The 14,350-nt window shown below is 33.6% G+C and overlaps 1 protein-coding gene across 9 annotated transcripts in view; it reads right to left on the bottom strand.

The window, feature by feature from the left end:
- FCHO2 (FCH and mu domain containing endocytic adaptor 2) overlaps positions 1–14,350 on the bottom strand; it is a 95,498-nt gene that overhangs the window by 36,363 nt on the left and 44,785 nt on the right. For all 9 annotated transcript variants that reach the window (XM_054053701.1, XM_054053703.1, XM_054053706.1 and 6 more), the window contains 4 exons: positions 13,274–13,318; positions 11,429–11,501; positions 7,201–7,225; positions 479–533 (listed from right to left, as the gene is read on the bottom strand). In XM_054053701.1, coding sequence (XP_053909676.1) covers positions 479–533; positions 7,201–7,225; positions 11,429–11,501; positions 13,274–13,318 — 198 coding nt within the window. The remainder of the gene's footprint in view (positions 1–478; positions 534–7,200; positions 7,226–11,428; positions 11,502–13,273; positions 13,319–14,350) is intronic.

Below are 14,350 nucleotides of genomic sequence, written 5' to 3'. Positions count from 1 at the left end.
AAAGCTAGAATTACTAATTAGAAACAGCATGTGGTGTAATGACTTCATTAAGTAACTTTTTAATGGTGTTATAAAAACATGGGAGAGTGAAGGTATAGAACAGATAACCGGTCTGTATGCTTAAAAAAGTTCACAAACTTTACTTTGCAAACTTCCTGAAAGCTTATCAAGGAGAAACATCCACATGATCACTGTAAACCTTTTTTTTCCAGGATTTTTGTTTTATTTTGGTTTACTATTGTCAGACAAAAAGTTCCCCCATGACATCTGACCTAATCTTTAACATTTGCACACACATAAAACCTAAGACAGATGAAATATTGTACACTTTGCAAAAGCTACCAACATAAGAATATGAAGTTGCAACGTAAGCATGAGTGTTACTCATCTTCCTTTACTTAACACTTTAATCAGTACTTTCTCTCTCCAAAGTACTCTAGCATCAAATAACTCAGCACATCAATAGTAAAAAGGATATCCTGTGTTGCTTCTGGTTTAATGCTGTATCCTTCATCATCTACATCATGAATGTTCTAAAAAAAAAAAAAAAACCCACAAAAATTATTATATTGACAAATAAGTAAAAAAAATGTTCTCGTACAAGACTGAGTTTTAGATCATTGACAAATTAAAATTTTATTATGACAACTTAATAATGTAATTGTTATTCACCATTAATTATTACAGTAACCTCAAATTATGCTCTGTAGTTCAGAACTAGTCAGACAAGAAACCTCTGGAGCAGAATACAACAGAACAACTTCCATATTACCCATGAAAACTGGCAAGTATGAATGCATCTGCTTTTACTGGTACTCTATCAAAAAGGTCAGAAACCCACAGAAGCATTTTAGCTTTAGTAAAAAGTGTTAAATAAGCCTAGAATTCTCTCAGCCCCAAATACTTCCTGAATTTTTACTTCAAATTCTCTCAGCTAAGCCTCTAGTGGTGCAGGAGGAAAACCTTTCCTAAGTACTAGTCAGTACTTCAACACGTGAGTAAAAGCATTCCAGGTCACACAGGTTGCAACTTCCTTTCCCCCCTTGAAAGGTCTGCAAGCCTGTATTGTTCCTAAGAATATCAACATTAGTTAAAAGATACAGATGAAGCAAAATACAAGTGCTTAAAATGGCGTTCCAAAGTTTGTTTCAGATTTTCGAAGCTAATATGCATCTAGGAGCTTCATATTAGTTCTGATTTTCAGTTCTTTCAGGCAATTAAATATAATTGAAGAGAATTATGTTAAAATAATTCAGAACTCTTAGCTAAGCACTTAGTTTTGTAAAAAAACTTTGGGACAGAGAGAAACTAGTCTCTGAAATAATGATCTAAATTTTAAAAATGTCCAAAAAACATATCATAAAACATATAAATATAAAACATTTATATAAATATAAAATAAATAAATATAAAACATTTCTATACATACATAAGTGTGTATATAAAGGGATAAACTTGGATACACAGACACTTTCCCCACTCAAAATGGAAAAGCCTGTTCATGATTGCATATGTACAGTTAATCTATGTGAACTGCTGAGGTGCTACACTAAGTTTATTACAAAAACCCAAAAACCTGCATGGCATCAAAATGTATATTTCATCAGTTACAAATTTCTTATAAAAAAGTCAAGATTCATATAAAAATGTTCTACTCTCACTCACCAGTTTATTCCATCAGAAAGAAGGCAGTAGTTTGACTAATAAAGATATAAGTGGTATGGCCAAAATATACCTTGCTCATATGAGTCACAAGGTAGAACAAAATTGACTTGTATGGGAGACTTCAAGTGGACTAGCAAGGAACCACTGAACTTCACCTAAAATTTTATGCCAAATTTAAAAAGATATTCACCTTACAAAGCTTTTGATTTACAGAGCCATATAAACATAAAAATGTAGGTGTCTCTCTGTTCCTTTTATAAATATCACAAATGGGATGTCTGATATTTTACTAAGAAAGATTTTCCACTGTACAGCTTTCTAAACCTAGCACTTCTGAACTAAATGGAATGACTTTAAATATAGCTCAAACTTTCTGCTAAAAAGTGTAAAAAACACAATCCTGTGTAGGAGACATAACACTGTACCCAATTAAATAGCGCATCAAACTATGGCCAAATTATGCTTAAACCTTAAAATACGCAATATATGGATGCAATTTCTTGAAAACCTTGTAAGACTTCGACTTCACCACTATTTGATTTTAAAAAAAAAAAAAGAAAAAAAAAGAAAAATAACTGAGCAAATAAAAAGTAATAAGAGTAGGATCATACGGTCCAGTACCTTAGCTCTACTTGCTCGAATCAGGGTTCTTAGCTACGCTTGACCTCAGGCTGACCTTGTTTATATATCAAAGAACACTAATGGAACTTGACATCAGAGTAAACAGAACAAAAACATATCGCTAGAGGGTAGGTACATTTTCCTACAATACTAAAACTTCTTAATTCTGAAATTATTTTAGTTGCCTTATGAGGCAATTTTCAATAGATTGGGATCTTTCATGGTTAAAATAAACTGAAAAACAACAAATATCTCTACATATACAACATTTAGTCTTTCTTCCAGCTGGGTCATATTTGTAAAGGATATTATTATTAGGCACACACAGCACGAACAACATCACTGGCAAATCTGACTATTTTGGTATAAAATTGTGAAAGAATTTAGTTTGCAGCAATTAGTCTCATCGTGTTATGTTTAATTTAATGAATAATATATAGGAAAAAGTAAATCCATAGAAAGCGCTAAAATCTTAAAGGTCTTAAAGTATTATATGTCTTTCTTAGTATTTCTATGTTAATTACTTCTGATCTTCGAAAGATACTTGAATCATCTATTCCTTGGCACTTTATCATGCTTTCTGATCCACCTGAATGTTATTTACTGATCTACGTTTTGTAACAGTGATAAGAGGACACAGCATTTCAGCAGAGATACATATTCACAAATCTAATTTTAATAAACGCATTTACATTTACCTGACTAATTCTTATTCCCTTCTCCATACTCCTACACTCTGTGTTATGGGTGGATCACAGTGTGTCTTTAAAGTAGAAGGCACATAATACAGACAAGACCGGATTTGCCTACTATGCTGATTGCAGGAAAGAAACACAACCTTCATGTATACATGCATCATTTTTTAATTTCAACCCAGAAGAAGATCTTTGCAAACTTTGGGTTTCCATAAGAAGTAGTTATTAATAAGATTGGGGATGAACACTGTGGAAGTCAAGAGGTGAACTTCCTTGGAAGAAGGTTTCATATTCTGAGAGGTTCTGTTAAGCAATTAAACATACAGCTAGAACAAACACAAGAATTTTTCCTGTGTGTGGAGACGCAATACAATACATTACTAATATCTGGAGCATACTGCAGTCTAGCTACTTCATCTGGCCTTTCCTCAGCAAGGTTAGCACTGCATACAGGTTCGTCATTGGTCAAAAAGCAAAGAATCTTCACTACACTTCAGCATGATTTCTCCCTATCTTCTTTTCTCCTGGAATATCTTCAGTGGTTAGGAGAGCTCTTTAGTTTTCCTCAAATTATACTTCAAGATACAGTGCAGCTAACAGCTCACTTTTTCTGTCAAGTGAACTTTCTACCATTTTACTGAACTGGACTGACTTCCTGTAATCCAGATGAGCACTGAAGCTAACTCAAAGTAAGCAGTGTAAACTTATAGCCTGGAACAGGAGAAAAAAACGCCAAAGCGCCTCTCCACTTTGACATATTTGAGATGTAAAATTGGCTCAGTTAAATATATCCTTAGGTTAAGACAGAGGTATTGTATATTATCAGCCTCCTCTCCTTAGCGTGCGCCTACTAATCCAAAAGACGTGGAAGAAGAGAGCAGCCGGTCAGTTTCTTCCATTGCCAGAGACACAGAAAGAAAGAAAAACAGGTATTCAAAGTGCCCCTGTCTTGTACTATGACTACAAAGCCTCGCAGCCTATATCAATGGCAGATATTAAAAAATATGCCAGAACTAAACATTACAAAATGCAAATAAAAGCAAAACATTTGAATTTCACTAAATATAAGGTTATATTTGTGTTCCACTAATTAGAGTCTGATGGGTCCAAATTCAGCCAGTCCCCAGCAATAAAAATGGTATATAATTCCACACAACCATAATTATGCTACACTCGTATGTAAAGAAGTTAATGAAAAGGTTTGGATGTCTTAACATATTTGCTTGCATCCCAGTTTCCTATGAGAAAAAGGTTCAGCGTTATGTTCTGTGCATCTGTGGCTCCGTTCTTAATTACTTAGGAACTTACTGGACAATTTCAAATGGATTTGACAGACAGAACAGAGGACTCAAAGATAATTACATTACTATGGTCTTCATGAAAATAGGCAGTCAAGTAGAAGAAAGAGATCTGCAAGTATCCAACCAAGGGAAGGGTTGCAATTCAAATTCAGTTCTTACTGGACACAAGTGGAACCTTGTAAATGTTCCCTCAAAAGAAAAGTTTCTACTAGGGCTCCTATCTTCCTACAGATCATACCTAGAAGCATGGCAAAAGCATGGGAAACAAGACAATTAGTTCTGCCTTTACAAAAACTTCGTAGGTGATAAACACATAGGGAGCCAGACTTCAGTTACTATCTCTTTCTAGTGTACACACAGTTAACCTTCAACTTTTCTTAATTATTGCGGCTTCACTTAATGGAAGTTACATGTGTAGACTGACATACGACAACACAGGAATTTAAAATCTTACAACATACTATAGTCAACCTCTTTTACAGTTCACAGCTGCCTTTTTACTCATGAGCATAAAAAAATCTGATTGCAGGTAGAAAAAATATTGATAGCAACTTAAAAATTTATTAAAATGCATCAGAACTACATTTTCCAATATATATAAAATTGCAGCTACAAAAAAGATCAGCATAAGCAGTTGGCTTGCCACAGGTACATCTGTGAAGTTTAATTTTAGTACAAAAGACATTTTTTAGGATCATCTCACTGTTTTGGTTTTTTGGAAATAGAGAATACAAGTTTGAACACACTTTATCAAGAAGGCCCTAATAGTACTGAAGTCAGTTCTTACTGGATCCTCAACTTCTAAATTTTCAATATATAATTTAAACACTGCAGTAAATAAGTAAGTGTAGAGTGGTTATCTCTTACATTCCTTTAACACAATTAAAATTCTTGACATAACAGAATTCTTGACAAATAAACAGAAATCTACATTTTTGAGAAGACAACATATTAGTAATGTAAAAGCCAGAAAGAGATATTCTGTCAGTGACCAAAGTGGCCCAACATCATAATTGGGACACTAAATAGGCAGAATTTTCTCAGGGCTGGTGCTCAGTATTTTCTAGCAATCAAACACAAATTATTATTGCTTTAATTTTTTTTCCCAATAATACTTTTCCAAGTTCAATCTCTTGAAATGTGCAATTTATTGCGAAGATCTATACAAAATGAAACCTCACAGAGATATATAAATGGCTAGAACTATTTTGATCACGTTTGAAAAATTAAATGGAAAGAAAATCTTAGAAGTAAAAGGCAAGAAAATTGAAAAACAGTTAAAATTGGATCTTTCAGAAGAGGTCACCAATACTAAACTTAAAAGCCCTCTGCGGTGCTTATAAAAAAGGGGTGAAATTAATCTCATCTATTGCATGCTCAGCATTTTTCATGAGAATGACATGACGACTTTTGCCATTAAAATACTCTACCATTCAGAATAGTATCATTGCTTGGAAAAAGCAAGAAGAAATGGTAGATCAAATTTTAAATCCCAAATGCACTCATAAAATGCTGTGCATTAAAAAAAAAAAAAAGAGAATGCAACAAAACTACCAGGTTTGGTGTTAGAAACTGCAAAAGTTTAGTCTTTTTTTTTTTTTTAAATCAAATAAATTATATTTAGATGGAACAACTAACTTAGATTATCATACGGTGTGCCTCGTGAAACCAGAAAGAATGTCAGACACATTTACAGCTGTATTTTTTGAACTAACTATTTTTTAAAAATATAGAGACTGAAATAAGCAAAGAAGAAAATAAACATTGCAAGTCAAACCCAGTTGTGGTTCACTCCAGTGACTCAACCTGAGCTGTCAAAAGATATTATTTCCATGAAAAGCCTGATAATTACAGGGATAACTCTAAACTTACTTTAAATATACCCAAGAAAATAAATCCGCTCTAAATCAAGATGACTTTGCACAGGACACTATAACTGTCTTGCCGATGCTTATAAGGCTGCTCTTACACTTATAGTTTTATCATGTGGCAAAACTTATTCCTTCTTATTTTGGAGAATTGTTCTATTTGATTTTTCAAATAAAGTTTCTTTAAAAAGTTTTAATATTATTCACCAAAACTCCCAAAGTTAAATGGAAAGAAGAAAATCCACAACATAAGTGAAACTGGAAACTTAAATTGTTTAAAATTGGCATCTAAATAAATGAACCAAAAAAACAAATCAGTCAACAGAAAATCACTTAGATTATTCTGTAAATTGTTTCCTACTATAGCTATGGGGATCTGCAATCTCTGCTACATATAATTCAAGGCAACATACATGTTCAAACAAAAATAAAAGACTCAGTTAGGGAAATAAAGCATTAACATACCAATTTAATTTGGACCTGACACTTATTTGAATTTAATAAATTAAATTGTAAAACATATCAGAGATTAATCTGACAGCAATGAAAAACAGGCCATTAAAAAAGTCCATCTAGAGGTATCACATTTAAAGCTATACTTTAAAAAGCATATTCCTATATTCCCTTGCCAGTAATGAAGCAAAACTCCATTGATACTAGAAGACTTCTCAAAGGAAACAGTAGTAAGAAGAATATGACGATGCAAAGTTGGGTCCACAATAGATTGAACTTTTTTCTTACTAAGAATCTATTATAAAAGCAACTTAAACTATTAACTTGAAAAATACAAGTAGCAAATTTTTACAGCAAAACCACCTTTTTTAAAACCTAAAATTACTACAAAACAAATGTACTCCTCATGCATATTTGTATATCTTGCTAAAGATTATGTATTGAGCAAAATTAACACTTAAACTATGTTATCGAAACACTATATCCCCTATCAGAAAAATAGTTTATTGCACAGACTGTGTAGAAGTTAAGCTTCATCAGATTGCAGTGCTTGACAATATTAGCATATGCATTTGTTCTCAAAATAAGTCTACTTACAACAGAGTCTGCATCTGGACACTCCCTATTTAAAAAAAAAAGAAAATATACAATTACAAAATGCACAAATTATTTTTTCCATACTGTCCTGGTACTTCCTTGAATATTTTCAATTAAGGTGAAACACTGCATTTGATCCTTTTGCCTCTCAAAAGCTGTTATAATTTTCAGTACAAGTAGTCTGCGTTCAACTCAATGAGATTTAAACAAAAGCTGAAAGCTTATGCTCAAAATATCACAGGAGAAAATTTCAGACAGACGCTTAAAGCCCAAACTCATAACATAGTGAAAAAGAAATAACTAAAAAAAATAAAATCCAGGGATGCCAGCAGTACCACATCGTATTCTGGATGAATATACTTTACAAGTCAAGTCTCTGTGGCTGATGTGCACAATAAGTAGCAGTCAATCCTAATGAATTAATCCACATGCATTTGCAAAACGTTTTGGACAATAACCAGTTCCCAAAGAAATTAAGACTATTACAGGAATTCAGAACTACCCTTTTTTAGAATCTCATTCTTAGTTCATGTTTGTCAAGCACAGTTGCAGTTAAGCACCAGGTGATGCTGCAAAAAGAGTATCCTCCCAATATGCACTTTAAAAAAATATCAGTAGAAAAGCAGTGATATCAAGCACATGATTCACAAGTGATATATTTTTCCACTGTAATTTTGATATAAGCAGTAGCATTTAAAAAATGGATGACACTAATTCTCTCTGATGTCTGTGAAAAGCAGCAGCAGTTACATTTGCAGAATGTGGAATACTTAAGTAGTGTACAGGTCCTCTCTAATTTGCATCTGGAAAAATAAAGGTGTACACGCTGGTCAAACTGAATAACGTATTTTTGTATAGTCAAACTGAACATCCTGAATATGCGCTTACAGAAAAAATAGGAAAAAAATAAAACATTGCCATCTGAGTCATCTTCTCTGAAAGGCAAAATGGGTTAGACATAAAAACTAGTGTCTTCAAAACCAGGTAGGAAAACTTTCTAAAATGCAAGCATTACATAAAATCCAGTGCAGTCCAATAAGGAATTGACAGTGAGATGAAGGATTTTGTCTCCTCTGAAAGGCTTCCTAGGAAATAAAACATATGTGACCAAGTTTCTAATTGACTTACATCTTATCTCCCTCTGCTGGCTAAACTGAATTCATAGCAAAAGAAAGAGCTATTTTAAAAGCATTTTTCAGCATTAAGAGACAAAGTATTAGATTTCTCTCATAAGATATAACAAACAGGTTTTCTAACATCTGGTTTTTAGAAAGTGTCAGTACTCAAACAAGAGAGCACTAAGTCCATAAAAGTTAAGAAAGTGAAAGACATGAGGCAAACAATGATGAAAGTAATTCAGCCTCCACTGAAGATTTTCAAAATCAGAGAGTTAAAAGATTGCAAGAAGTTATGGCAGATCTAGTATCATTCAGAGAAGCAGCACCAGAACCTCTCAGGATCCATTCTCAAGATACAAAGTAAAGCTCAACAGTGTGCAAATGTTGGTGAAGTGGAAAATGAGGGCATCAGGTTTTATACAGATGTGCTTTTACATCACTAGAAGCATGATCTTCTAATATTGAAGAACTAAGTAATGCTCCTAGTGTAAGGTAACATATTTCAGCAAATGGGGATTCTGTAAGGGAATTAAAAGACTAAATGATAAAAACTAAAAAAAAAAAAAAAAAAAAACCACTAAATCATGCAAAGTAATCACTAGAAGTTAAATCCTTGACTAACCTGCATATAGATATGTAACAGAATACACTGTGTGGCAATTCCCTCTGTAAAAACATTACTAGACACAACATTCAGTTTAAGTGTCACCACTTTAAAAACTGTACTTGAAAAGCCTACAAACCATGAGAGTTTTTTAATACGTGGAAAGCCTACCTCTACACAAGCTAAACAAACTTACAGTCTAATCTAACAAGAGATTAACAAAAGATTTGACCTCTACACGTGTGGAAGTTTTTGATGATACAGTTTTATCATGAGCAGTCTATAACAGGATAACCAGCTGAGGATGAAATCAGACAAAATTTAGACTAGCAATAACCATAAATAACTATTACAACATCTTACTGCAGCACATAAAGAATCCTTTAATATTCATCTTTATGTTCTAGTTAATTTAGAAGCTACAGATTAATGCAAGAATCCACATAAAAGCCCTATGGCATGTGTTACATAGGAAGTCAATATCATGCAGTCACACTTCTTTCTTTCTGACCTCAGAATCTATTCATTTTTGCATTGCATGTAAATACAGAAGCAAATACAATAATATAAGTAAAATTTCAGCCCAACTTGTTGAAAGCAAGGCAAATTCTTTTCCCATGTCAGAGTAGCTCAGCTGATTATGTCATTCTGCCATGAAAAACAAAATTTATTTGAGAAAGAAATGCTCGTAGTATCTTTCGATGTTAAATAAATTGTCTTTGGGAAAAAGTAGCTTTTAGGAAAGTATTCAGATACTACAATGGATAAGTACAAAAAGGTAGGAAGTGTTTCACATAGTGTAGAAGTCAGTTTTCAGTCCCCAGTGCCTAAGAAAATTTTCTTTCTGTTACAGGTCAAAGTAAAAACATCATCTCTACATAAGGATACTTTGGATCATACACCTGGGAAGAGTTAATCAGGAGCTTCCAGGCCTTTATTGGTTCCAGAAAACTACTATTAAAAGCCCTATGTTTTTGCTGGGGCCAGATTACATCACCTCATCTGCGAAAGAAAAGATAGGAGATGCATAGATGGCAAGGAGCTTTATAACATACATGACATTAGGTTAGCTCGAGTAATAACTCATGTGGTGACAACATTTTTAGTGGACAAGAAAAGCTGGCAGCTACAGAATTCAATCATACAACAGCACTCAATAATAACATCTACTTAATTTCAAAGTAGAGGTTTTCTAAGACACAAAAGGCAACTTCTTGAACATACTTTTCTGCTATTTGATACTGCAAAAGTTTTGCATCACAAAAAAAAAGTGTAAATAACTTTCCAGAGAGAATGGATTATTTTTAAAAAGGGCAATAAAACTGTTTTAAACACTAGTATCACCAAACATTTATAACATTTTATTTTAATTATTTTAAAACTAAATCTTCATCATAATTTTTTTTTGGTAACAAAATAGGATTCTCGGATTCCTGCTGACTAAAATCACACTACATACCACGCTTCTCTCAGTTCAGCTTAAAAAAGTACAGAAGAGAGGATGAGGAAAAGGCTAAATCACAGAAAGAAGAGAAAAAAAGGGGGATGATGTAAACAATCAATGCCTTGAAGCCCTAAAGGCCCCCTAACAGAGAAAAAAAGCATGGTTTTAGAAGTGTATCACTAATAAAAATAAAACACCAGAAGAAAAATATCTCTAAGTCATTTTGCCTGCGTAATTAGCAACTGCTAATTCTGAGGTCATAGGTCATCATTTTTCCAGCAAAATATTAAAAACTAAGGCTGGTAAAATGTTTTTAGAAGTAATTTTAGAAAGTATGCATGCAGGTGTTGCCTTAAGAGGATTTATACTAAATTTGTTAAATTGCAAGCTGTAAATACTTCTATTAAGAAAACACATCTGAAAACCATGGAAAAAAACCCAAAACCAACAACATTGGAATATTGTGACTACTAACACATAGACTGCTAACAGTTCAACGGACAACTTTTATTCAAAGTCACTGTCCAGAGAGTTCTAATTTCTGCAACACAGAGTACGTGCAATGAAAACGGCAAACGATAGAGCTGGGATACCAGTCACGAGTTAGAATGATAGTCTTTCAGAAACGAGTGTCGCATGAAGTATTGAAAAAACATTCAAAGACTTCTCTGTCCTTTAATACTATATAAAAAAGTTCTCCTAATAAAAGAATGACTGAAGCTTCAGTTCTGCAAACACAGGCACATTTGGCCACATACATATTTCATTAGGAGCACATATGAGAATCACACCATCTACAATGTTCAAATATACAACAAAGGAGAACTACTTACCTATGGCATAGGACAGAGCAAAACATGATTAGACTACTACAAATAAATTTATTTTCCTTAAAACCCTTAGTTACAAAAATCTTAAATAGCTGTGATATTTTCATATTCATAGCGTCTCTAAACTTCTGTTAAAAATCCATTTTTTTTCCTTAAACATCAGCTAATGTTTACCCCCATACTTTCACTAGTTTTCATACAAGACAAGGCTTTAAGAAGGAAAAAGACTTACGTAGATTCAGTATCTTTTTCTTTTTTCATTATTCCTGATAAACCAAAAGGCTTCCTCCTCCGTGGTTTCATCCCTATGGAACAAACACTCTTCATTCAGAGATCAAATAGATAAGAATGTATTTATCAACGTCAAAACACCAATGCATACTACTGTATTTTAAATGCTGCCATAAGTGATTAAAAAAACTAACAATGGACATACATATGGAGCCAAACTGAGGGAATATTATTCCTATTTTTGTTAACTAACATACCAATAAAAAAAAATTAAAATATGCTTTAACACATTAATAACAAGTCTTTATAAAACTGATTTAAATTTTGTATCCAAATTTCCAAGTTCCGTATGCAGAATGTCACTTTTTTTTTTTAATAGAAAATTAGTGTAATGCTAGTTTTGAACAAAGGGACTCTGCTCACAGAAACTCAACAGGAGCTATTGTTCTGGCTGATCCTCAATAGCTAATGCACTTAGATCAGAAACTGAACCCGGCCTCACAGCTACAGCAGTCCAATACTTTGGTCTTATTTCCCTGCACGCTCCAGGGAGCAGTAGGCCCTTATCTCTCCTATGAAGCAAACTCTTGCTCTTGTAAAAAAAGAGAACGTCTCTTGGCTTTCTAGCTGATGCAGAGTTCATGATTTCCCAGTGCTGAATCCAAGCTTTAAAGCTGGCTCCCACCAAGTCTGGAATCATGCTTCCTGCTGTGGTTTCTTCCTCACTTTTAGCACTGGATACATATAGCCACAGTACAGAAAAAAAATTACTGTTTAATGTACTGCAATTAAAATACATTTAAATATTCCATCAAGCTTTCTGTCACGTCTGCTTTTCGCCCCAGCTTTTGCTGAAGCAAAGTAGACTGCCCAACCAAATGATCAAGTGCAAGCATCTGACCCAACTAGTCTACAATTCTGTTTTGATGTAAGATACTACTGACAGCATGTTTTTGCGCAAAATGATGGAAACAATTTGGTTTCCAAAATTTAACAACTGACAATTCAAGTACATAATTAAAAATATCATTATACTCCCTTTTACAGAAATAACAACACATAAGGAACCTCTCCACTCTTAGAAATATTCAGAGTTAAATAACTCAAAACTTCTCAAATTAGGTAGCTATAAACTCAACCACATCTTTCATTTTATTAGAGACAGAAATTGCTCCAAGTTTATTTTTAAATGCTAGTCTGGGCTTTATTCTCTTTCTCTGCCTTACACAGCCCAAAACAATGACAAATGGAGTATGAAAGACGTTACTGAACATGGAGACTGTCTGCTTCAGTTAAAAATTATTTTAAGTCTCAGCTGTAGTCTTGGCAACTTAAAAGTCATCGTCTGCTACAACTATACTGTCAACTCCTCTGTCCCAAAAGTAAATACAGAGCTTATGCAAATAAAGCCATTCTTAACCACTTAAAACAATCCCCTAAGCAAAATAAGCTACATTAACAAAGAAAGGTTTTGCAACCATAAGACTGTATTGGACTTGGTATAACTAACATGGTAACAATGGAAAGAGCCTAGGCCATATTTTGACACTTGTAAATTAAGTTACAACACACTCATAAGTGAATCAAATCCAAACCTCTGCAAAGACAGCTTTAGCCAAACTATATTTATAGGAAAAATAAAATCTCTGACCTTTGTGCATTAGGCTTATAAAGTATCATAGGTCACATTTTCTTTGAAGTATTTTTCTCAAAAGGAAAAAAAATTTTTAGTCTACTGGAATCTTTCAAAGTTATACAGATTCACAGACTGAATACCCTCCACGCTGCAGTTTAAGGTCATTATCCAGAGCATTCTTACATAAATAACTATGCTACAACAACTCACCTTCAACTGCGCTGGATGTGTTACACTCTTCAAATTCGATAGGGCCTTAAAAAAATTACAGTGAAGACAAACATTAGGTCAAATTTAGTCTAAGATATTTTATTGACTACTAATGTTTCCTGAAAATGTTAACTAATCAAATTGCAAATCTAGGTAGTGACTGAAAAGCACAATTACCCTGCCAGAGGTAAAACAGATCGCAAAGTCACAAATGTACACAGTGTGTTTCCATGCTGAAAAATTAAAGTACTAGTGCACACTGCCTAAATACAATTCAATTACCTATGTTATTACAGCCACATGAAACCTCTCCAACTGGTTTCCTCTACTCATTCAAAATTGTCTCTACAATGCAGTGAAAAGAATTTAATTTATATTACAAGAGCTACATAAGGAAAAGTAAAAAGGGGAAAAAAGTACAGCTATAGCCCTAATTTTAAGATTGACACTTCTGCTAACCCCATATTGTTAGTTCTTGTTTCCTCTTCATAGCTATTACCTGGACAAGTCAAAGTGGCATGCAGAATCTTAAACATAGCAACAAAGAAGATTACAAAAAAAAAATTAAGAAACAATTAATGCTAAACATGACAAAAAAAAGCAAGGAACATTGTTTAAGTGCTGGATCTAAATAAATTATTTTGGCTTTCCATTACAGCTGACACAAGGCAACAGTCACCTACCATTGCTAAGTGCAGTCCTAACCCTCATTCCTTCATACTGGCCAGGTCTAGAACTTATTTAACCCCACTACGAGCCATTTTAGGAAGCAAATATGCAGAAAAAACCAGTGATTTTTCATGAGAGGTAATTCAGGGAATGGGAGAATCACAAGAGCATTTGTGTAAGTAAACAGAAAACTGACGAGTACATGCAGGCTTGCTTGCACTACTACTTTCAGCCCACACTACCAATAAGCTATTTGGTCTCTGAGACAGTAGCTTGCAACTTGTAACCACAGGAGAAAAAACAAAGTTCAGCACGCGAAAACTGTGACACAGGGATTATTACTGATCTTGCTGCTAACATTTTAACGGAGGGCACACAAGTTTATATACAGACACATTACAGATAAGA

This window comes from Cuculus canorus, chromosome Z, assembly GCF_017976375.1.
Source record: "Cuculus canorus isolate bCucCan1 chromosome Z, bCucCan1.pri, whole genome shotgun sequence".
In the NCBI taxonomy this organism is placed as follows: domain Eukaryota; kingdom Metazoa; phylum Chordata; class Aves; order Cuculiformes; family Cuculidae; genus Cuculus; species Cuculus canorus.
Note: the sequence above shows the minus strand (reverse complement) of the source record. Positions and strands in the feature narration are given on the sequence as shown.